Source organism: Mesitornis unicolor, unplaced genomic scaffold, assembly GCF_000695765.1.
Source record: "Mesitornis unicolor isolate BGI_N332 unplaced genomic scaffold, ASM69576v1 scaffold33413, whole genome shotgun sequence".
NCBI classification, from domain to species: Eukaryota; Metazoa; Chordata; class Aves; order Mesitornithiformes; family Mesitornithidae; genus Mesitornis; species Mesitornis unicolor.
In genome coordinates, this window is record NW_010177306.1 from 148,761 (window position 1) to 171,983 (window position 23,223).

Below are 23,223 nucleotides of genomic sequence, written 5' to 3' on the forward strand. Positions count from 1 at the left end.
CCTGCTGAATTTCCTGAGAATTGGATGGCTGCTGCTCAGGAAGGTCTGTAAATCCTGTAAGCTAGGGATTCTGATGCCTTGGTCATGTAGTGAAAAATATACTTCTAAAAGTTAAACATTAACTATTATTAGCAGTAATGTTAATTTTTCATTGAAACAAAGCAGATGAAAACATTTAGAGGCATGTTAAAAATCTGTCCTTTTTGATAGTAGGGCTATAGACAGCCATCTTTTTGTAGGATTTTTCAATGTTTCACCTTTGGTGATGTATTGGTTTTAATTTTTATTAAAAAAATAAATAAGCACCCATAAGCTTGTCTACTTATCCAAAGCTCCTTTAACTATTCAGGCTAAGAATAGTACTTGTGACACTTTCATAGGTCTCCTTTTAGACTATTTCAGAACCTTGAAGGACACAAAACTGAAATGCTTCAACAGGAATTTTTAAGACCTCAGAGTGTTTTTTCACACTCAAGAAATGAATAAAGTAAAAGAAGAGAGGAATTTTTTCATCTGGTGGAATAAAGCTGAAGAGAGATTCACACATTACCTTCACAAAACTGTTTATTTCTACTTAAAATAAAGCCACTAGAACATTTACACCGATGAGTCCTTGAGTCTGGCCTGCAAATTCTTCTTCTACACTTTTCTTTGTTCAAATCACAGGTTCCTTTTTCTGGAAGAACAAATACAGAGTAAATGTAATGGAGTTCTTACCATATTAACCTTCAAGGAGAAACTGCTTTGAGCAAAGATGGTCAGTGATGTGTCTTCTTCTCAACAGCTACTTGCTCAACCCAAGGCTCTTCTTGTTAATAGAAAATAACTTCTATTCTTTTCTATTGGTAAAATCAGGCCAAAAAGTCACTATAAAAATAAAGGTACTTGAAAGACTAAGAGTATGTCTGTGCAAACGACCATTTCCAGCTCCATGTCAGCACAAGCAGATCTAGAAAGACCACAAAGTAGGGGATGGTTTGGTGTGGGTCCGTACCTATAGGAGCTATGAAAGGGAAAACTCTGTGTAGCAGGCATCATATGCTGCCAGTCCTGCACAGTATTATATTTTACCAGGCTTTGTAAAACACTCAGAAAGAGGAGAATGAAAGAGAGAGAGCACACATGCAAAAATTGAGAGAACGGAGATTAAAAAAAGAGAGAGAGCATACAATGACTGGAAATTATTAGCACAAACCAGTGCTTAAGTCTCACATTGTTTAACAAAAAAATAGCTGGACAAATTATAATGACCATCCTTTTCACTTGGACAAACATTATTAGCACATTCTAGAGAATCTTTGTACCAGAATGGATCCTGTTTTCTGACTATGAGAAATACAAGCATTAGAAATCTTGAACTCAGATTTAAACCCAGCATGTTTCTGATGTGTAAGATATACTTAAAGTTTCTTCAAAGGAAGCAGAAAAAAAAGCACCAAACAGATCCCCAGAAGCCTTCACAGAAAAAGGCAAACAGGTATTCCAGTATCTTTTTTCATGGGAAGGATTTGCAGAGCCTTGTGGATGTGCTCAGCTGTCTTTTAGAGCTGGTGCTTTCACAGATATGCAACACTCATGGTTTTATTTTTGTCTCTCAAACTATTATTTTTGTTCTAATCTTCCTAATCTTCTTCTGGGGTTGCTTGCCCCTTTCCCGAGCCAAGAATAGCTGAACTGATGCTACTGAATGCAGGTATGCAGCCACCCCTACACAACACTGTCTTTGCCCCGTGTTGCCTGCGTAACATATACAAAATCACGGGCTCACACAGGGAAAGAAATTTATGTGTGAAAAATATTCTTGGGCTATTTCTAATTCATCTGTTGTTCTCAGATAATGGCCTGATGCTGATATATTACACTGGAAAGAAACACAACATAATTCCTCCAAAAAATATTCCAAGTGTACTGAATGTCATTAATCTGTCCGAGAAGATACTTTAAAAAATAATCCAGAGGCATTCTTTGAGATTTTAAGGAATTAAGATATTTTATGAGCTATTGATAAAAGTGTGACGAACATTCCAGAAGTTATTTATAAATACATATATTGTCATCAAATCTAGCACCGGCTGTCAAAGAGATCTGAAGTAAATTAGAGGGCATCTTCCAGATACTGCCATACTAAAGCAACTGTGTGTGATTATAGCAAACCTGTAGCTGAATTAATACTCTTCTCTGTACTTATTGGCCCTGACCAATCCAGGAAAGTCTTTTGAAAGAGAAAGGGAAGGGGACATGAGGAATTTAAGTAGTAAAGTAAATAATCTAAATTCCAGTAAAAAAAAAATCAGATCATATCAGTTGAGCACGTCTCATCTGTTCCCTTTTCCTCTGAAGAAACTCACTTGCTATCTGCTTTAAAGAGGGCCTGATAATTCACAGCTGACGCTTCATTGCAACGCACACTTTCTTGGCTTCTACAGAGCATCCAATTAGTCTAGGTATGCTTTTATCTCCAGGTTTCTCTGTTGTAAGATCAGCTATAAATCTCATTTGTACTCCAGGCTCATTAGTCCTCCTTTCATCCCAGTTCTTGCACTGGATAAGCCAAGCAATGTGCATGCAAAGTCCAAAAGGTTCATCTGGATTCAGCCTGTTAAGCTTCTCTCTACTCCATCACTTCCCAGATGTTTTTACAAGAAGGCATTTGGAATAAAAAAAAAAAGGTCTGTTGCTGACAATACTTAATGTTGTACAAAAATTTACTAAACATGCTGGAAATATAGGGTTATATACCACAAGACATCTAAAAACACTGGTAGTTTCTTTATTAATAAAGGTGGGGAAACACTCTTCCCAGTGGAAACACTGGAAACCAGCATGTCCTGGTGGAAAAAGTGGAGTTAATCTTCTGAAAGAAGAATAAAAGCTCAGTGCCCAAATAGTCAACAAAATTATGCTGCACACTTGTAGAGAGGACATATGTAACACAAGCAATAGCCCCTGAGGTTCAAGAGAGCACTATCATGAACTAACTTTCTTGGTTATTGTTTCTTCCTCTCTATGTTCATGTGTATGCAGACATGGCGACAAACACCTAAGAAGGCCTCATGAGACCTTCGAAATCTCATTGTAACAACCCTGAGATGTGTGGATATATCACTGTTTACATAGCAAATGTATCCTTCCCTAGTTACATGAAAGCACCAAACATGGTAGCTGAAAAATGTGCTTCCATTTGCCAGGACAACTGTTTTCCTTGAAGGAAGCACAGAACAGGAACTGTCTCTGAATGGAGGCTCCCTGTTTTTACAAGTATAAGTTTGATTTCCAAGAACACTTTCTGTCCTACATCTTAACATCTTCTGCAAACAAAGCATTTGAAGGGGAAAGTTCCCCTGAAGATTTTTATTTTCCCACTCAGACCAGGCTTCAGGAAGGAAAGGCAGCATGATACCATAAAAAGCTATTGGTTGGCATGAAGAAAACAAAGCCTACTTTATAGCAGATATTTGGAAATGCTTCAAGAGATATATTTACAGTTTCATTTTTGCTCTTATGAACAAACACTACTTTCTGCTCATGTCTATATAACACCTGTACGTCTGGAAACCCACGGCCACCTTCCTTTCAGAGTTCTGCAACCATTGCTTGACACATAAATATCTCTATACTGTTTACCGATTTGTCCGTACCTAAGCAATACTGCTGACAAAAGCTATTCTTTTACAGCAAGAATACTTTGTGTCTGCTTTCCAGAGATCAGAGAACAAGACATGATTTCCCCCAGACACCCACCACTTCCTACTGCCTCAGCAAGATTCCTCAAGGAGAGTGAGCTATGCACAGTCAACCACCTTCATTTTCTGATCCACAGTGAAAGGCAGTGACATGACCACCTCATACTGTAGGCTGCAATTGATAGCAATTAAAGAGACCCAAGACACTTATTTCATAGTTATCATGGCAATAAGTCTGTCTAAAACAAGCTGACAATCCAGCCATTTCACAATGAAGCTGAGACATCAACAGTATCACTTGCAGGACATACTGTGCCCTTCAAATCCTTTAGTGCCATAATAATCAGAGATGTTGAGACGCACATTAGAACAAAACTTCCAGAAGGGAGAAGACATTTGATGAAGATAATCTATATGGAAGATTAAAAAGTTGTGTGCCTCGTGCATTTAGCAGGAAAGTATAAAAACATACTTCTGTAAACAAAGGGGAAAGGAGAAAATTACATCTATCTGCCTATGTATTCAGATTGAAATGAGCTGTTCATGTTCAGCACACTTCCAGCCTGATACTCCAGCTGTAGCCACACATACCAAGTGGAACTGTGTATCACTGAAATTAAAGGAAGCCTTTTCCTTGACTTCACTGAGACCTGGAATGTTGCCAAAGAAAATTATTACTGTGAAAAATCAGAGTACGTGACATTATTCTCACACATAAAACTGTATCATTACAGTTTACTTACCAAAATCTTGAGAATCTGTTCTTGTACCTGGCTGTTTAAAGGGATGCACTACTTTTATCTCCACTGGTGAAAAAAATAATGACTTCAGGCTAATTGTGACTACAACCTTTCCAGTATACTTGTTGGCTCTCCATATCATACCGGATTTCAACTCTGAATAGTACAGGTGATCAGCAAAGAGAGACAAACCAAGCAATTGATGCCTACAACAAAAAGAAGATAACAAAGTGGCACATTACCTGATCCCTATATATTTACTCAATCATGCACTTTCTGAGCATCTAGTTCAGTCAAGTTCACTGTAAATAACCTTTCTTTGTATTCCAGACATACTGACAGAAACTGCAGTGATGTAAAGTAACTTTTTCCTGAGTACCTCAACTGAAAACATGCCCACCATGGAGCATCTGTACCACTGCAGAGCAGGAAGGCTAAACATTAAAGGCACCCTCAGCTGTTCTTAGCCCTGGCACCGGTAAGTAGAGGGGAACAAGTCTGTTGTGTAGAACAGTTTTCGCCACAACTGCTGATGTTTGCTGGTGAGCCTGAGCACAGGGCTTTATCCAAGGCTCCCCACCCAAGACTTAAGAGGACAACAGGCTTAGAGGAGGATAGGAAGGACCTGATCTAGCTCAGTCTCTTGAGCACAGCTCAGACACCTGAGCTCACCCACTGTGACCTTGGACAAATCATTTAATCTCTTTGGTTTTGGCTTCTCTATCTGCAGAAAAAGGCCACTAATAAACACTCAGAGAGGATTTCTAAGGATTAAGTAGTTATCATTTGCTAAAAGCTTGGAGGATGGAAAGTACTGAGTGGCAGTATTATCCTTACAACAGTAATTTTTTTTCCCATTTTCCTATCAGTAGTTTTAGTTTTACAGTTACAGGCCATTTGCACTACACTTTATACTCCTTATTGTGTTACAAACTGGCAAAATAAAAGGGAGAATGAGGGAGAGACCTTAACTGCTTCCCTGAGAAAGGAGTGTTTTATTTTTGACAGGCTCAGGAAAACTCACTGGGCAGAATTTTTGAGCAAACGAACAGCTCCGCCATCATAGTTGCATGATCCAATGTGGGAAATCTCTTTCATGTGTTCATGTTGGATCCAGTAGAGCCTTGTATCAACCAAATCTAGAGAGATGGCCTTTATTTTTAATGTGGTTCTTAAAACATTTCTCACAGCACTTCCACTGAGGGACACTCGGTTTATGCTCGAAACTGTACTGTCTGAAGACCAAAATAATAACCTGCAAGTAAAAGAGGCATGTTCTAAGAACAAACAGACAGCAAACAAACAAGACCAAAACCCCAACCCCATTTGCAAGATCACATCACTGCTACACACTCCTTGTTTAGTTGCTCTTATATAGATAATTTTTCAGTCTTACCACAGTGCTTTCAGAACCAGAAGCAGCAATAAAGCAAGGGACTTCCTTAATACATATTAACCTATTTCAGAAAAAACCCATACACATCTCTCCTTAAAATAGTTCTATTTAAAATTGAAATAATTTTTGACAGCAAAGCTTGTCTAACAGAAGCAATATTACCACTATAGTTTTCTTAGAGTTGTTTACTTATTTTAATAAATATGTCTCTATCAGAGACTATAACTCTGCTCAGGAAGCAGTGAGATACTAGAAATTTCTCGCATGTAGGTCAAGCAGGTATCAGCCCAGCTTAACCAAGAAGCACTATTGTCTGTCTCTCTGCTTTGTTTGGCCATGCAGTCAGAGAAAGAAGCTGGAATAACCTCTTAAATCTACAGGGAACTTCTGCAAATTTGGGCAAAGGCACATCTCTGAGACAGATACACATTGTCCTTTGCCTCTGGGGAGGAATCTATATCCAGAAACTATAGTTGAACACATCACTTAAGTGCTTAACTTAAAAATATCATTTCTATTATTGTTCTCATTTCTTTCTAATGCCCTACTGGTAATAGCAGCCAGACTACGCAGTCATTAAATTAAGACACAGTCAAAATACAGCTTCAATACTCAAAACAGTTATGCACTGAAGCTACTTCTATATGTCAAGTTATTAATGGATCAGAACCCAGATTTCCTGATGTTACAAAGGTTAACAACAGTTCTTTCAAAATAGCAAGTTATCATAGGGACTATGCTAAACCACTAGGAAGAATCAGACCCTGCCTCACAGCTTTTCCTGCTACAAAGTTTGCAGTTATGATAGGTGTAAACATATTTCCAGAAGAACAGCCCAATTTCATACTACTATTTTTAAACAGTTTAATAATATCTAATTGTATTTCTATAGCATCTGTTATTTAAGGAACATCACTAGTCTGGAAGTTTGGGCAAATGCTAGGAGTGACTTTTTACAGATAAGGAAACAAAGAAACAAAGGTGGTTATAGTCTCTATGCACAAGTTTTGCAAAACAGTGTAGTGACAGAATATGATATGAATAAACAGGAGGACAGAAGAAAAATGAAGATTAGAAACTGGCTTGAGTCATTCCCAGCCTTTACTGTATTTGCTTTCTATTCTGTATTTTCTATTTCTATTTCTATGTATTTGCTTTTTTAGTCTTAATCCTTATTTTTCATCATTTCTAAACACCATTAAAAATTATATCAATCTTACAGCAATAGTTATATAATTACTACTAAAACAATCCTATCACTGCTAATATCCAGACACATCTTTTGAGAACAGCTCTATTATTAGGGTATCACATTGACCTTCATTATTTAAGAGCTGCACACATCTGAAGAAAGACTTTGTTAGTATCAGATTTAGCACAGGTTTACGCCTGTGCACATGAACATGCTGGGGGTTTTAATTCACTACACACTAAAAATAGAGCCCTCAGAATTATCAGACAAGTAAATTGCCACAGGGCATAAAAATTATGTCAGACTACTCGGAGTCTACGGTCTTTACAGTTTATTATTGGCACATTGACCTCCCTGCAAGTACATGAGTACAGCTTTTGTGTTTGCTGAATCACACCTAGGTGAATATACACACTTGTGTCTCCCCAAACTTTCACATAAGTTTAGCAAATACATCCCTATAATGCCATTTGTAATATGTTTCAATGGCATCTGACAGTGGGTTGGAGGGCTTGTGAATATTTCCAAGACTGGTAAATACTACATTCAAAAGGAAATCAGAAGAAAAGAAATGCTGATGTTCAGGCCTTTAAATCCTACCTAAATGACAAAACTCCAAAGACTATTAGTAATGCTACTAGCATCAGAAGATTTGTTTTTATCAATGTACTAGGAAAGTATACATAAGTTTTAATGTTAATGTATTAATGTTAATACATAAGTTTTAATGTTTCACACGCTGCTGAACAGCTTTACTGCAAACCAAAAACAAAAATGTGCTTTTGCTGTAAGAAACAGAAGCATCTCAACGTTTCCTCAAGTTTTTATTTTTGCAACTTTAATGGAAGAGGTTCATGCGGAAAGATAAATTAGCATGGAGAGACCACTGTAACAACTCCTGTTGACAGCTCTTGAGGAGGACAAATCTTTTATGTACGCTCAGTTCTCAGTTTAAGAGACTTGAAGCTGAAATAAGCATCTTTATGAAGGCCAAATTACTAGTGACACAAAGTAGCAATGGTTGATTCAGAAACAATATTCAGAGCAATTCACAATGGAAACAGAAGCAAAACTAAGTTTTGCCTACTGTAAACTGTTTGTTTTTTTTAGAAAACTTACCAACTTATATTCTAAGCGTGCCAGGATTGGAGCACAAGGTACTCCCAGCATTTGCAGGCATCGTTCCACTTGTTGCTCCAATCCTGCTTTCCTGTGCCCTATAACTTTGCTTTCTTTAAGAAAGGACCAACAATGCCTATTTTCTCCTAGCTTTCCTCACTAGCAACATGATCCCTGATGACCAAGAGGTATAAATTCTGCATTAGACTTCGGTGGGCTTTTCTCACACACTTCTCTATTTATCTGCAATATGCTTATTAATCTTTTATCCTCTTTTGTCAAAGTTCAACATATTGGATTATAGATAATACACTGTGGACAGACTAGCCCAGCAGCCTATAAACTGCAATCATAGTACTTCGCATGTTTTGAGTCCATTTCAATGAAATTACTAACCTAATCAAAATTACCTTTGCTCAGCATCAATGGTAATCCTTGTGGGATGACCAGCATCTCGTAGAAGAACTCGTCGTTTCTTCCCGTTCATGTCTGTTGCTTCTATAGTTGCTTTCTGTCTATTGGCCCAGAGAATGTCTTGATTTATCCAGTCAATAGCAAATCCTGAAATGCCTTTGTCTATATAACATAGTCTCTGTAAACAGCAACAACAAAAAGCTGACAACAAGAAGCATCCTAATGATTATCCTAAACTTGACTTCAAATATAAGGAATAGAGTGCCAGACTGAAGCTTCCCATTTCATCCCTTCACCTACTTCATTTTCTCTCAGACCTGTAGATGTTCTTTTTCTTATTCTTTTATCATTTTCTTTTGGTTTTTGTACTAACACAAACTCCTTCTGAATTGAAATTCTGACCTCCTGCAAAAGGGGAAACTGTTGTCCATAAGAAATATACTGGACTAATCTTTTAGCTACAACTTCTTGATTTGGCACACAATAAAGCACCCAGACCTGTACTGTTACAGATGAAAGACTTCCTAAGTCACTGTTGCTAAACCCTGATCCTTAAAAAATCAGCAAAAAACACATCAGTGAAGACTCTACATGAGTAGAGGAACACTGGCAATCCCTCTTAAGTAAAAGAAGGCTCTCACAGTGTTAAAGTTCAGCCACAACAGCCTGTCTGACTTTCTTAATCAGCCCGATGCAGTGAACTGCACAGCTTTTTCTGAACAAAGGATGAAGTGCCAAAAGAAGCCTTTATGCAACCATAGAAACCAAGAAAAGATTTTAGAAAAAATGAGTAGGAATTCAAACACTTTGTCTTACCATTTGTGCCAGTCTGAGTTACAGTAATCTGGAAGACAAACTTCCATAATGCCAGGGTTTAATTTAAACTGATAGAAACATTGCCTTCAAAGCTTCAGTTTGTCTGAATTTCTTCTCCTTTCTTTTTAACTCCCTTTCCCTCAATCTACAGAAAATACTAAATGCTCTGTGAATGTGAGTAAAACAGCCTAGAATCAGGATCATAACTATTACGACAGCAAAAAAACTTTTAATAAGTCTGAAGTGCTAATTAGTGAACAGGAACAGCAGAATTGTACCTAAAGAGAAGGTGGTTTCCAGGGAAGGTTTTATGCCCATTAACTTGGAGAATTCCGGAAAATTGCTTACTTTACATAGAATCATAAAGGTTGGAAAAAACCTCTAAAATCAAGTCCAATTGTCAACCTAACACCACCATGCCCACTAAACCATATCATGAAGTGCCACATCTACGCGTTTTCTCAACACCACCAGGGTCTCTTACCTCTTGTTTTGTGCCATTCAGGTGAATTCTTTGAAACAGTCGCCTTTCAGAGTCTACCCAATACACTTTCTCTTCGGCGTAATGAAAATCCATAAGCGTTGACTGACCAGTATCAGCCACCAATCTCTCATGATTAGTCCCTTCAGTGTCAACTCTAAAGATGGCACTTCCATGGCTGAAAAGTAGGAATGGTGCAGGGTCTGGTGTGGAGAAAACAAAAATGAGACTAATTAATAGATAAGAGTTGCACTTTCGCTTCATTAAGTTCTCATCAGTATTATACTAGCCAAAGAGAAAGTTCAGGATCTAACTACCTCTCTCAATATTTTAATGACAACTTCCCAAGCATATCACAGAAAACCAGTATGATATAAATGCAATGGTCCTTTCGCATTTAATGTTGAAAGCTAGGTCAAAAGTCCAAGATTGCAGTGGGCATTACCACTAAGCTCAAACTCTACAGCCTGCTCAGAGTTCAGAAGAACCATCACATGCTTGCCAACAGAGGTTGGAAGAATTATGCCATGGATGTATCTCCAAGTTGAAGACCACTTTCAGCTGTTGTGTTATAGCAAGAATTTATCACAGACAGGTGGTCTGGGGTCTCACTTTAATTATCCAAACAGGGAAGTTGAAGATCCCAAGACAGGGCAAAGGAAGAAGGTAGAGACTGTGGGCATTTCTTGTGATGCAGAGAGCTGAAGGAAACCAAAAGACCAGTACTTAAAAACTCCCACAGCTCAACAACAAGAACTCTATCCAGATAAAACCTGTGCTCATACTCAGTGAGAGTAAGAGTGTGTCAGGAACTTAACATAAAACATGCTAAAATAAAAGGACTTAAAATTATGAACAAATAATTGAAATTATGCTCCAACGTCTAGAAATACAATTAAGATTGAAAGTGATGGGCAACTAGGATGGTTCAAATAGCCTTAATGCAGCCTTAGAAACAGTTAATAAGTATGGAAGTACAATGAGTAGGACACAACAGTTGGAGCTGCAGATTACACTAATTCAGTTTCATCAAGTCCTCTTTGTTATTTTTAGGGTATCACTATAGGGCAGGGTTAAGCTCGCCCAAAGAACCTTAACTGCATTTCCACACCACAATGGTTTTCATTTAGACAATTTTAACATTACTGATGTCTATCAAATGTGTAGCAGAGAAAAGGAATTTTTATGCAGTCACATTTTAGCCCTCATTTTAAAAAGAAATGGGTCTTCTTTCTAATTAAGAAAAAAAAAGGGTATTATACAGCCTAGTCTTTAATTTACTACCAAAACAACATTCAAAGTAGAATGTCCATTGTGGTGATAATGGTGGGGATTTATAGCATGGTTGTCTGAATCAACAGGTCATGACATACAAGTAATGCTCTAACCAAGTGACTTGGAAATGCAATTACTGATACAGATCCAGCAGAATGACAGCTTTCAAGCACGTCTATTCTCCTGTTGAATTGATCTTCCTGCAATGCAGAGCAACTCTTCGTTTAGCAGGGATGGATGTCATCAAATATGCACCATCATCAACGTTCTTGCACTTAGACTTTTGAAAATTAAACTGGTTTTATTGAACAGTTCTGTGAGTTTCTAACTAAGTATCATCAGGTAGCATAAAAACCATTAAACCCAACAGACATAGCTTCCACAAATTTTAGCCTACAAATTTTCCACCTTCATCATGGTTCTAAGATTTTTTGTTTCAACATCTTTCACAGCAGAAGAATGAGACCAATTTTGATTTCTCCAAGTGAAGAGCAAGTTAGGCAGAAAGTTCTGACAAGCACCCAAGATGCAATTTTCTTCTGTTCAGAAGCAAGATGAGCAGTACTGTTTCTATTCTAACAGACTGGTTTGTATCTCAAGTTTTCAAGCTATCACCCAGTTATAACAGCTGCTTCTAGGATTTTGGTGACTCTCTTTTTCTGCTCCAATTTGCACTGAGCAATTCCATGTGAGAATATTTAAACTATGAAGACTTGCTTTATGTAAATGACAAATGAACGGTGAAGTGCACCAAAGTTGATTTATCTCAGGAATTTGACTGCTGTACTGCCTGTATTTTTGCCAAATAGTTGACTAAAAGCATTTATATACTTTGCTTTAGTCCTATTCACTCTCTGAATTTCCTCTCAGGTGAGGGCTGTAAATGGAATGGGAATCAAAAAAATGTAACTTTGATTGCGGAGGCACCTGTCAGATTTGGGACTTCATTTTATCAGAAGTTTAATGAGCAGGTAAACAACACATGCATCAAACAGCTTCCTGTCTTTAAAACATGAGGGTATTTCATGTGGTGTATGCCCCACAGAAGGGTTTATGCCCACCATAAGGGTCTCTTATCCATTACAGTAGCTGCTGACCCATCACTCACTTTCTACTGGTGCTATAAATATTAATAATAATGTTAAAAATGTTGAAGTCCCTCAATATTAAGGTAGGATTGTTCTTTGAAAGATACCTGTGCACATATAACACTGTGAGGTAACATGTTTGTTTTCATTTCTCTTCAGTTCTGAAGTGAAGAGTTTATGAAACATTCCATTAAAAAATAAATTAAAATTCTATTTAAGGGGCTAGGGATATTTAGGCAGGACTACAAAAAAGCTGTTAGTCAAGTTGTGTTATCAGTAACAATGAGTCTAGGAGCTGACTGAAGTAATTGTGCTGGTGCTGGTTTGTGAGCTGCACAGAATAATTTTGGTTATGTTCATGATCCCAAAGGATACATGCACATGGACTCAAGTACATCTCTTACATCTTGGGTCAGAATACCACCAATGCGCCAAACCAAAAATAAGGGCTTCCTGCTTATGATTTCAAAGCACTGTTCCTAGAACCCAAACACACTGGAAAGAAATCAATGCCAACACACTGAAAGAGGAAAAGGTAGCAAAATCTTGTGTACTGTTTTTCTGGAAGTAGTAAGGACAGGGTAAGAGAGTTTACAGTTCTGAGCGTACAGAGTATGTCTACTAAATATGAAATCACTGTTTAGCTTTATTTGTTTGCTTTCATGTGTTCATTCATCTTCCTACCACCACACTTTCCGTTCTTCACCATCACTTTTCTGTGGCACCCACATCTGGCCTTGCTGCTTACCCACACAGTAGAAGAGGAAGTTTTTCCTTCAGCAAACCAGCGCACCTCAGTCACTGCCCAGTAGGGATCTGCCAGGCATGGTTCACTTTGAAAAATAATGGTACATAAATCTCAAAAGCTCTTTTTCAGTCATCAAGAAAGAAAATTACCTTACCATTCACATAGCAAGACCGTTTGTCAATATCCAAAGTGTAGCCAGGCAAACAGGAGCAGATGTAGGACCCTGGAACATTGATACAGGTTTGGCCACAGGTTCCCAAACCTCCTTCAAGGCATTCATCGATATCTGAAACATGATTTTCAACAGGTCAGGAAAATTCAAGCTAGCAAAAGCAAAGAGCAAAAATGCACTTTGACATAGTTATCTAATACTAAATTGATCATAAAATGCAATATCCCAACATTAAAATGAAGAGAAGGATGGCTGTATTGCTTCATGCACTGGTTTCAGAATTATTATTTGGTCCATCATCACATGCACAGTGATATATTCTATTTTTTTAGAAGACTATCCAGAGAAATTACCATTCTTCCTAGTGTCTGGGTACTTTGGTCTCTGCCCAAACACAGAGAACAGACTTGTCTTGTACTCCATTTCTGTGATTTGCATTATCATTTGCTATGCAAATACTGCCTGCAGCTGCTTCCACAATAATAATATTGCCAACAAATTATCAAACTTTGCAAAACAGCAAAGCAGCAGACTGCCACAGCACCGAGTTCCATATTAAGTTCTTTTTGGTTTAAGTCAACTCTCAAAAACACTAAAAACCCAACTATATTCCTACACCAGCAAGCCCAAACCAAGGCAACAAGCAAACTAAGTAGAAACTTGGCTTTTAACTGGTAGATTAGGCTAGAGCCTTTAGGAATTAAAAGATATTTGATGTATTTATAGTGTTTTAACAGGGCTTGAGGCAAAAAAGTCACTACTGAGGAGCATTATTTTACACTAAAGGGGGAAGAAATTAATCCTTTCAGCAGTACCATGGGTGATTGTCCCTGAAAATTTAGTTAAATTTTAGTTCCTACTGAAAACAAATGCATCTAATAGTAACTTCCCAAGGCACTTGACATCTGGCAGTACCATATCCTGGTATATTTCTTGGATAACTACTGTGAAGGTTGCTCTAAGGAGCAGCTCTTTCCATGGCCAAGATCTATTTGTTGTCAATGGTTTTTGTTCTGGATTTTATCATCTGAATTTCCACATGCAATAAAAAGATACCACCACAAATTATTTGAAAGAGACAGATTTGATTAGGTCATTAAAGGACATCAATTCATAACCAAAAGTACATGTATGTATTGAGTTATTTCAAGTATTGCTCACAACATTTTTATTTTCTGCATTCCTGAACAAGAATTCAGGGCAACAGAAGAACTTCTCCTTGGATAACTTAGATAATCATTTGCAGAATATCACAGTGCTTCAGGAGATCTGCAAGGATTCTCCTAGTTGAGAGAAGGTCAGGAATGGCACCTCATGATAACTACAAGGAACAGTAATTTAACCAACTGGCACTAGCACTTTGAAAGAAACTTAATCTCTCAGTAACCTAGGGAAAGCTAAGCAACCAGATCTCTGATAGCTCATGGGTCTGGGAAACTGTCTCCTTTAACCACTCTAAAAAACTACCTGCAGCAGAAGTGTTTAGAGGTTTCTTCTATGTCATGTATTGAAGTTGTTCAAAAAGAATGTCAATGCTTTACAGCCACCTAACATGTCCATATAGACTAGGAAATGTTTTCATATTATTTTCAGAGTTTTCCCACGATGTTATGTTTCACATAGCAGATGAAGTAATTTGGCAATGTATGAAACGTAATCAGAGCACATGCAACTGATTTCTGTTGAACAGATTATGAAGGTATAGCAGAAGAATTTTTAGCAACTTAATTCCATAAAGCATTCTAATTTCGAACCCACATTCTTCTCCAAACAATCAGCTTTCAGGAGCATATTTTCCCACAAGTTCTAGGGATGTACATGCCATTCTCCACAGCATTAAAGTAGTAACTCCTCTAAATCCCCTCTAGAGAGTTTGACTGGCTTAGAAGTTTGTTAGTGGGCGACAGAAACCATGAGCCAGTTGCCAGTTTAAAACTACTCCTGGCTAATATTGCCTGGATGTCATCAAAACTAGAAAGCTCTTTGATAACCCATACGAGAGGACTTTGGTGATTTCAGCTTATAGTCACAGCTGCTGTCAGCATTAGCACAGACGTGAAGGAGTCTGCAGATATTAACACTGTCTGTATCTCTTCCTGATACACTGATTTTCAAATGGAGTAACTGGCTGACTAACCCGGACAGTTAATTTGATCTAGTCACCAGTACAAAAGCAGGTGCAAGTCTGTTGATAAAGGCTATAATGTAGCTCATGTTAGTCAATGAAAATAGTGATTTTCAAGAGAAAATAAAAAATATTTTTTAATGTAAATAGTGCTTTGCATAATAAAACTGGTTATTTCTCTGAGGAAATCACAAGTATGGGCAATAAAGGCAGCTATGTTGATGTAAGATTGTTAAAGGTAGAGGGCATTTGATAAAGCAGTGTGAAACACTGATGAAAGAAGTATCATTCAACCACAATAAGGAGCACTTTAAAAGAGAATAAGATAGGCCTGACCTACAGATTGTGTCTGGAAGACTGCTTACTCTGAAAAGGATCTGTGTTCATACTGGACAGAAAGCTGACCTCTTAGCATGTTGCTGGGCAAGAAAATTCAAATCACAATACATACAAACACAGGAGAAATGAAATACAGTGGAGAAACAATTTTACTCCTGTATAGGGCAGTGGTCAGACTACATTGGTATGCTGTTTGTATTTCTCAGATACAGATTGTTAAAGGATCTTGAAAAATTAGAAAGTGTATACAAAAAGGATTAAAAAACTGATTTGAGGGTAAGTAAAAGTGCCTTTCTGCGAGACACTTAAAGAGCTCAGTCTGCTTAGATTATCAGAAAGAAGCTTGGGAGAAGGACTGATCACAGTATTATAAATACTTTCACAAAGAAAAAGTACCAGATTTTCTAGAGGCCACTATAATCTTTTGCGGGAAAGATTTAGCAAGGATTGATGGCTGAGAACTGAAGTGAGGAAAATCAAATTCAGACATTAAATTGATATGTTAACAGGAAGTATGATTTACTGAGGGAACTAGCTACCAAGAGAAACTGTGAAAGTGTGGAAAACATCAGTGGATATCAGTGGATATTCTCCAGTCAAGATCAGATTAGGAAGACATGCTTTAACCAAGCACAGGTTACTGAGCTATGTAACAAGGTAACTGGAAAATGACCTGTTATTTACAGGATGGATTTTCCAGCTTTACAAAGCTGACTCCAAGAAAGAGCATACTGATTGATCAGGCTACAAGAATTTACACTGCCTCCCCAGTAATGCTGCTTGAAGAGAGGATTTCAAGGTTATCAATCTGCCCATGTTCATCACCACCAAAGTTCACATAATAAAGCAAATCCCACACATACTGAAAAGCAAGTAATTGCCCCAGCTGAAGAAAGGCTATAGTGGAAGAATAACTGCCTAATAAAAGATGAGGAGTGCGGTGGCGACAGGCAGCTTGGCCACCGGAGAATGCCCCTTCCAGTGGTGAACAGGAAGCATCAACAGACACAAAGCTATTGTAAAACACATCACAGTGCTGTGAACATTCAGCTTTTATGGTGCTAACAATGGAAAAGGGCCCTACGTTTAACATGCCTTCTTCATTGCTTAAAGTACAAAACAAAACAAAAAAGGCTGTTTGTTAAGGTTTAGGACAACTCGATCATAAACCCATCCATCAGGTGTAACTAGCAGTCCCTTCACCTGCACAATTAGTGCCAAAGCAAAGCACACTGTTGCATCCTGCTGTAGCTGTTTTAGGTCTCCTGGCAACCACATCCCCCAGTGGGAACTTTACCCTGTGAAAGAAATCGGCTTAGTGAACACAAAAGCTGTCTGCAGTGCCCTGACAGCCAGCTCTGAAAGGAAGAATGAGGTCCTGCTCAGTTCTCAAAGGCTTCTTTATGCAGAAAATGCCTTGAGAATCAGCAAAAACGATGAATCATGTCATCATGATGTTGGCAGCTCTCAATAACTTTGCATACAAATATGCTACTTTATTGAGAGTCCTGAGAAATGTTCTGATTGCAGAAGGTGAAGCATTAGTATGCCTGGCAAGGATACAGAAGAACCACAGTGAGCCACAGCTTGCATTTCATTATGGCCCCAAATACATACATTATATACATAAAATATACATGTGCAGATAAACGCACTCAAATAACCTCACTCAAATTTGGTTCCTGAGGAGTTGGACCGGGTATTAATTCAATCTGCTATATCTAGCAACCACCGTAATATTTTCAAAAAGGTTGAACATCAAATTTCATCTGGAATACAAAGAAAGTAGCCCATCCCTTTTATCTGTTTTGTTAAAAGCATACATCTCTAAGAACAGAAGACAGCCATAAATGGAAAAAGATGCTCCATCTATCAGCAGGTCACAATAAAATAGGCAAGTTATCTTCTATCTCTAATTTTAAATGAGGATTAATGAACAGCTTGATCACTCACAATTTTTGAGAGGTCAGAGGCTGTGAAGTGCTCAAATTTTATGGTAAGACATACACTGTGAATACAATAAGGTGGTTATCAACTCCTGGACTCTTCCAGTCCAGAGCCACAGAGATGATTATATGACAGATACGGCAGCAAGAGCAATCATATGATTTAATCAAGTATAAAGTAGAACCAAATTTAGCATTGAAATAAAATTCAGAAACCACTTGTAGACATCTTGAAAAGCAATGGCAAAAAATATCTCAAGGAACTACAATATCTTTAGTTTTCTACTTTTTTGGACTTAGATCTCAGAGGTTTGGGTACTAGAATGGAAAAAGAATTGTTTTCAAAATACATTCTATGTGTAAATTAGTAACTACTTCCTGGGTCATGAAGCTTTCAACGCAGTTATTGGCTTGTCTTTCAAAGATGAAGCTCATGAAGGTGTCATCTGGCCCTCTTTGAAAGGCATCAGCAAATACTGTCATTCAGCTACCTTTAAAATCAGGTTTCAAATTAGATATTAGTAAGTAGACAGTTTTATTCAAAACAGAACACAAAATTAATATCTGCTATTTTCCACTGAGAAAATCAATGACAAGTCTTGCAGTATTAGTCATTGATCCTAGAGTCTGCCCCTTAGCCCTCTTCAGGATTAAGCTTCATGTGATGTGTGACACCATTTCTGTCATTTCTTGTAACATATTCACCTCCTTTCTATTTTGTTCTAAGATTTTACAGCCAAAGGTAGCATTTGTCCACATTCAGCTGGATCCAATTTCCAGAGAACTCAATAGAAAACTTCTTGTGTATTGGACTGTGGATTCAGATCCATGTTCAGGAATTCTTGACTACTATTTGGTAACGATATTTTTAAGCCTCTTTCCCCAAGATGGTACAATACAAAGTGAGGTAGCTGGAAGACAGCTATTGAAAACAAGGAAACAAGCATGCCTCAACTGCAGTTCCTTTGAAATACAGAGGGATACAGTGGAGTCTCAAGAGGTTTATCCCTATGTCACGACATAGATAGACACCACAATTCCTCATTTCATTGGCTTTTACAGCTTTTTATGCCATGCTTGCAAAGAAAGGATAGCTGTGAATTAATAAGGGTTTGGCATTTCCTATTTCTCAGAATACAACATAAGAAGTTTTAACAGTTTGTCTTCAAAAGGCTGTATGGAGCAAAGTTAAGCCAGAATTTAGCTAATTGAGGTGAATTTAAAGATACAATACAAAGAAAAATAACTTAATATTCCACATCACCAGTGCTCTATGGCAAGAGAGCAGTGAACAGTAAGAAAGAAAGGAGGAAAGTCTGAAACACAGAAAGAAGCAACTGACCAAAAGAGCTGACCAAGATTGCTGCAGTTGTCACCTTCAATTTCAGGCTGAAGCTCTGTAGGAATGTGCAGCATGTTAGTCCTGAATAAGTGACAAGGTCTCATCAGTTAATGTCAGAAGTTAGTAGAGCTTGCAGCATCCAGAACATAAAGTATTTACCTAGGGGAGCCCAAGACTAAAGTATCTAGTCTAAAATTGATGGTGCAAGGGGATGCTCTAGGGGCTTCTTCAGATAAACAATGGCATGTGGGAAACTTTCTTGTCTTCAGTGGGGAAACCATCTATACACAATGAGAGAATAAAAAGTAGTGTCTTTAAAGCGGTGCTTCAGGAGGGCACAGGTGACTTTATCAAACAGGCATCAGGCCTATCCCCTGGTGTATCATCTATGCTTACATGGTCAGATATGTTAGAAATCAAAGCTCTCCCAGGAACAACATGTACATGTTTTTACTTTGCAGGAATAATAATTCCTGCGTAGCCCACACCATTATCTTTAGAGGTAGAAGGTTCTATGTTTTCACTGGGGTCTAAGAAAGATGAGATATTTAAAGGTAACTGAGTCCCCAGTCCTGCCATCAGCTTAAAATAAACTATTAAATCAAGATGACAACATAAAAAATTACAGAAATGCTTCCAATTCTACCATAACTTGCCAATAAATTCATATGTTCATTCACTAGACTAGTCTTGTTCTGACCTCACAATGTGATCTCCTATACTTTCTCTCCTATAAACCTTATTGTTGTTGTGAACATGACCTCTCCTCTCTTGGCATACCAAGTCACAATTCAAATAAACTCTCTTAAAATAACTGTATAAAATTATGTGAGACATTTAGGGTTAGATTTCATTATCCTTCCACAGGATGTGAAGGTCTTTGGTCTTTTGACTATCCCTAGAAATAAAAGTAACTAATTAAGAAGTAAGCTATTTAGCAATGTAAGAAGAGAATAACCTAGACTTCATCTGTAGTGGCAGTATGGAAAATAAATCTAAAAAAACCTACACATTTTCCAGTAATTGTCACTTGTAATAGTTCACAACAGAAAGCAGACACCTCCTTAATTCAGGGTAGTCCTTGTGGCTGGCAGGAGGCCACCACGGTCACAGATTATAAAGGACATTTTACAATTGATATATTTATTACAGCTCACCCAGAATGGTCGCCAAGCCACAGTTCAACTTGTTGCCATTGCTCACAGTTGAGTGGTATGAGTCATGCCTCCCACTCATTGCTTTTATCCCCATTATTACCTTCAAAGCCTGCCTCCAGTTTCCTACCACTTGCTTCCACTGCACCCCCTATCTCATATAATGAATGAACTAAAATATACATCCGGTCCTCGGGTCAGAACACAACTTGTGTATCCAGTACACAGAGGAAAGGACAGGGGAAATCCATTCCACCAAAACGTCCTTCAGTCTTACATTTCATGTCAAAATTTCACCTTTGCTAAATCCCCTGTAATCCAGTGGTCTCTAATTAAAAAGGTACCCTAGCACATCTCATTTTTCATTTATTCTGTTATGTGGTATTGCTCAGAGTATGTCACAGTAACAATAGCGCTTATGCTTATGCTTCTATTATTATTTCTCACAGAGTTTGCTGACCTACAGGCCATTCTGCTTTGGTGCTTTACCTAGAGTTCCCACATTCTTACAGCAGCTGAATGTATCTAATTTTCCACAGAAAAGACATAATGCAGGCCAGGTTATGTCTCCATTAATGGAAGAGTGATGTACATCACTATGTGAAATGTGATCTACATCAATACGTGAGATATGTCAACCGAAACAAAAAATACATCTTTGCAACCTTTTGAATGTCAATATTTAGAGTGCATTTTGACTCATTAAACAATAGCCAAGCAACTCCCTTCATGTCAGTAGGATTCTCTTGTTATACCTGATCTCCTAATTGGGCAATCCAGTAATGTAGAAGTCATAACTAATCTACATCCTAATTAGCTTGTGGCAGCTACAACTATATTATATTAGTAAATCATGTGTACCTATAGGATAGGCTGTGTAAAGTGCAACAGCTGCTGAAGATATGACATTCACACTGCATATATTTCCGGTTGAGGTTACAGAGAACCAGGTCTAGTCCGGTTCCATGGGTCAAACAGCCATCAACAGTGGAGAGAATAGGTGCTCCTCTACAGGAACACCTGGTTTAGGTTGTCCTAAAGGGAATCCAGTTTGTTCACTTTGATAACGCTCCACAATGTGAAGACAAGCAAAGAAGAGGTAGCAAAATGGAGATTCATTTCAGAAGTATGCTCCTCATTTGAACTCAAGCATCAGTGTGGAAGCACCTTGGGTGTGTTCAGCTCTCAACTGAAACTTCAGGCAGGTTTATCATTTGTACACAAAAAATGCCTAGCTCCCCCTTTCTCAATACAAGAGCATGTAACACACATACTTCTATTTTCTGATTAGAAGATAGTATTTCTTGGCAGAATGCACTGAGGAGGCACCTGTTATTAAATCACTGGAATCATGTCAAGAACTGAGTCAGAGCCTCTGAAACTCAAGCAACCTAAAGCAAAAGCATTAACTCCAGGTATTAGGTCTGTTTGCTTAAATCCTTTCAGAGCATTTCTTCATATCCTTACTGCAAAGCCCATGACTTCACTGGTTCTGGCATTCTAAAAAATCTTGGAATCCAAGGTAACAGGGTCGGCAGAAGGGTTCTGTCGTTCTTTGTCTTACACTTTGTAATGAATAAGAAACTGTATTTTACATCCAGATCACTGTAGGTGATTATACTAATATTAGTGTCATACATTTTACCCAGACTTCAGTTCTACAGTATCAAACATACCTGCAATTCATGTACTGTATGACGCATATTATTACATATTAGCACACATACCTACATGCACCAATAAACACAGAAAGCTGTTTTTAAAGTTATTTAGCCAACATCTAAGTATATACTAATACATGATCATTAAAATACTCTTTCTATATGTATATAGAAATACAAAAATACATCTATACACAAATTTCACATATATAGAAACACGAATATGCATGTGCATCTGTATTGAAAATACAGGGACACTAAAGCTGTGGCAAGGAATTCTGGTAACTAGAGAACAGTTCAGATCTCTTAATGATTGTATAAAACTTTATCCTGCTTTCTGATAGTTAAACTGACACACAAGATCTGTTTATTATGAGAAACAAAAAATATTGAAAAGCTGCTTTATCAAATCTGCTAGTACAACACACAAGCAATCTGTAAAATAAAAAAACTGTTTGACAATTATAAAGCTCAATTAAGAGAACAGAAATGCAGTTTTCTTAATCTGTGAATGGTCAGCAACTTACCTACACAAGCAGAGTTTTCAGTCTTTAATCTGTATCCATTAGGACAGTTCCAGTGCTGCAAAGCTGAGAGGCTGACAAAACCAATTTTAAAAAACACTGGCAAAAAAGCAACAAGGAAGAGAAACATAATCTTGAGGGGTTTTGAATTGTCACTAGAGAAAAACTAGCTTGTATCCAGTCATATCCAGGACAAGATGAGCATGTGTAATCCCAAAAGGTTTCTGCAATCTCCCACTTTACACTCAGACATCTTATCACAATACCAAGTTTTATCTTTGCCTTGCTTTTCTTGTCACTTTAGCCCTTACTGTGTCTGACTATAACCTTGAAGAAATTCCTGGGAGATTTCTTCCACACGCACGTCAGCTTTTTTTTCTCTCTTGTTCCTTTTTTTTTTCTTTTTTGGAAGCCAAGTATGAAATGCCTGGCACTCTTGCTACAAATTTAACACAGCTTAAAAGCAATGCTCTCAAGGATCACTGTGAATTTCCTTGCAACAAGTAAAGTTGCTGCTTAAATCTTAAAAGCTGTGAATTTGAAAAACTGTTCAGCACAGCCCTCAGTGGAGCACAGGCAGTGAGATCTCCAGGTACCGTCCTTCTCCAAAGCACAGTTGCTTTTTACATACAAACTTGGACGGACTCCTCTTTTCTTTTTAAAGCTCTGCTTGCCCCACCTCTTCTCTTTTTAGTACCACTTGAGTGAACCCTGTGTTTGCAAATAGTAATGTGGTCAGTTCCTTACTACAGGGAACTGAGCCAGAATGCAGATACCCAGCCACCCATAATAAATACAGCCTCTTTAGAAAAGCAGCCCCTCCTGCTTGAGAAGTACCTGCAGCATGCCAGCTAAGTTTTCTTTCCCAGAGGTTTTTTATACCATGCCTGTTCAATCACATTGCATTAATTTTGTCATGTGTTTTACCACTAGAAACAAACTTTGTCATTAAAATATTTCACAGAAAAAGAGGGAAATATATATATATATATATATATGGTTTTACAC

General features: G+C 37.8%; 1 protein-coding gene across 1 annotated transcript in view; it reads right to left on the bottom strand.

Annotated features, from left to right (window-relative positions):
- Window positions 1-22,345, bottom strand: part of EGF (epidermal growth factor) — a 55,808-nt gene extending 33,463 nt beyond the window's left edge. Inside the window, exons 1-7 of the mRNA XM_010182041.1 lie at window positions 22,219-22,345; window positions 13,107-13,238; window positions 9,845-10,044; window positions 8,541-8,722; window positions 5,448-5,678; window positions 4,427-4,629; window positions 551-676 (exon numbers count right to left, since the gene is read on the bottom strand). Coding sequence (XP_010180343.1) covers window positions 551-676; window positions 4,427-4,629; window positions 5,448-5,678; window positions 8,541-8,722; window positions 9,845-10,044; window positions 13,107-13,238; window positions 22,219-22,345 — 1,201 coding nt within the window. The remainder of the gene's footprint in view (window positions 1-550; window positions 677-4,426; window positions 4,630-5,447; window positions 5,679-8,540; window positions 8,723-9,844; window positions 10,045-13,106; window positions 13,239-22,218) is intronic.
- Window positions 22,346-23,223: the final 878 nt, after the last annotated feature.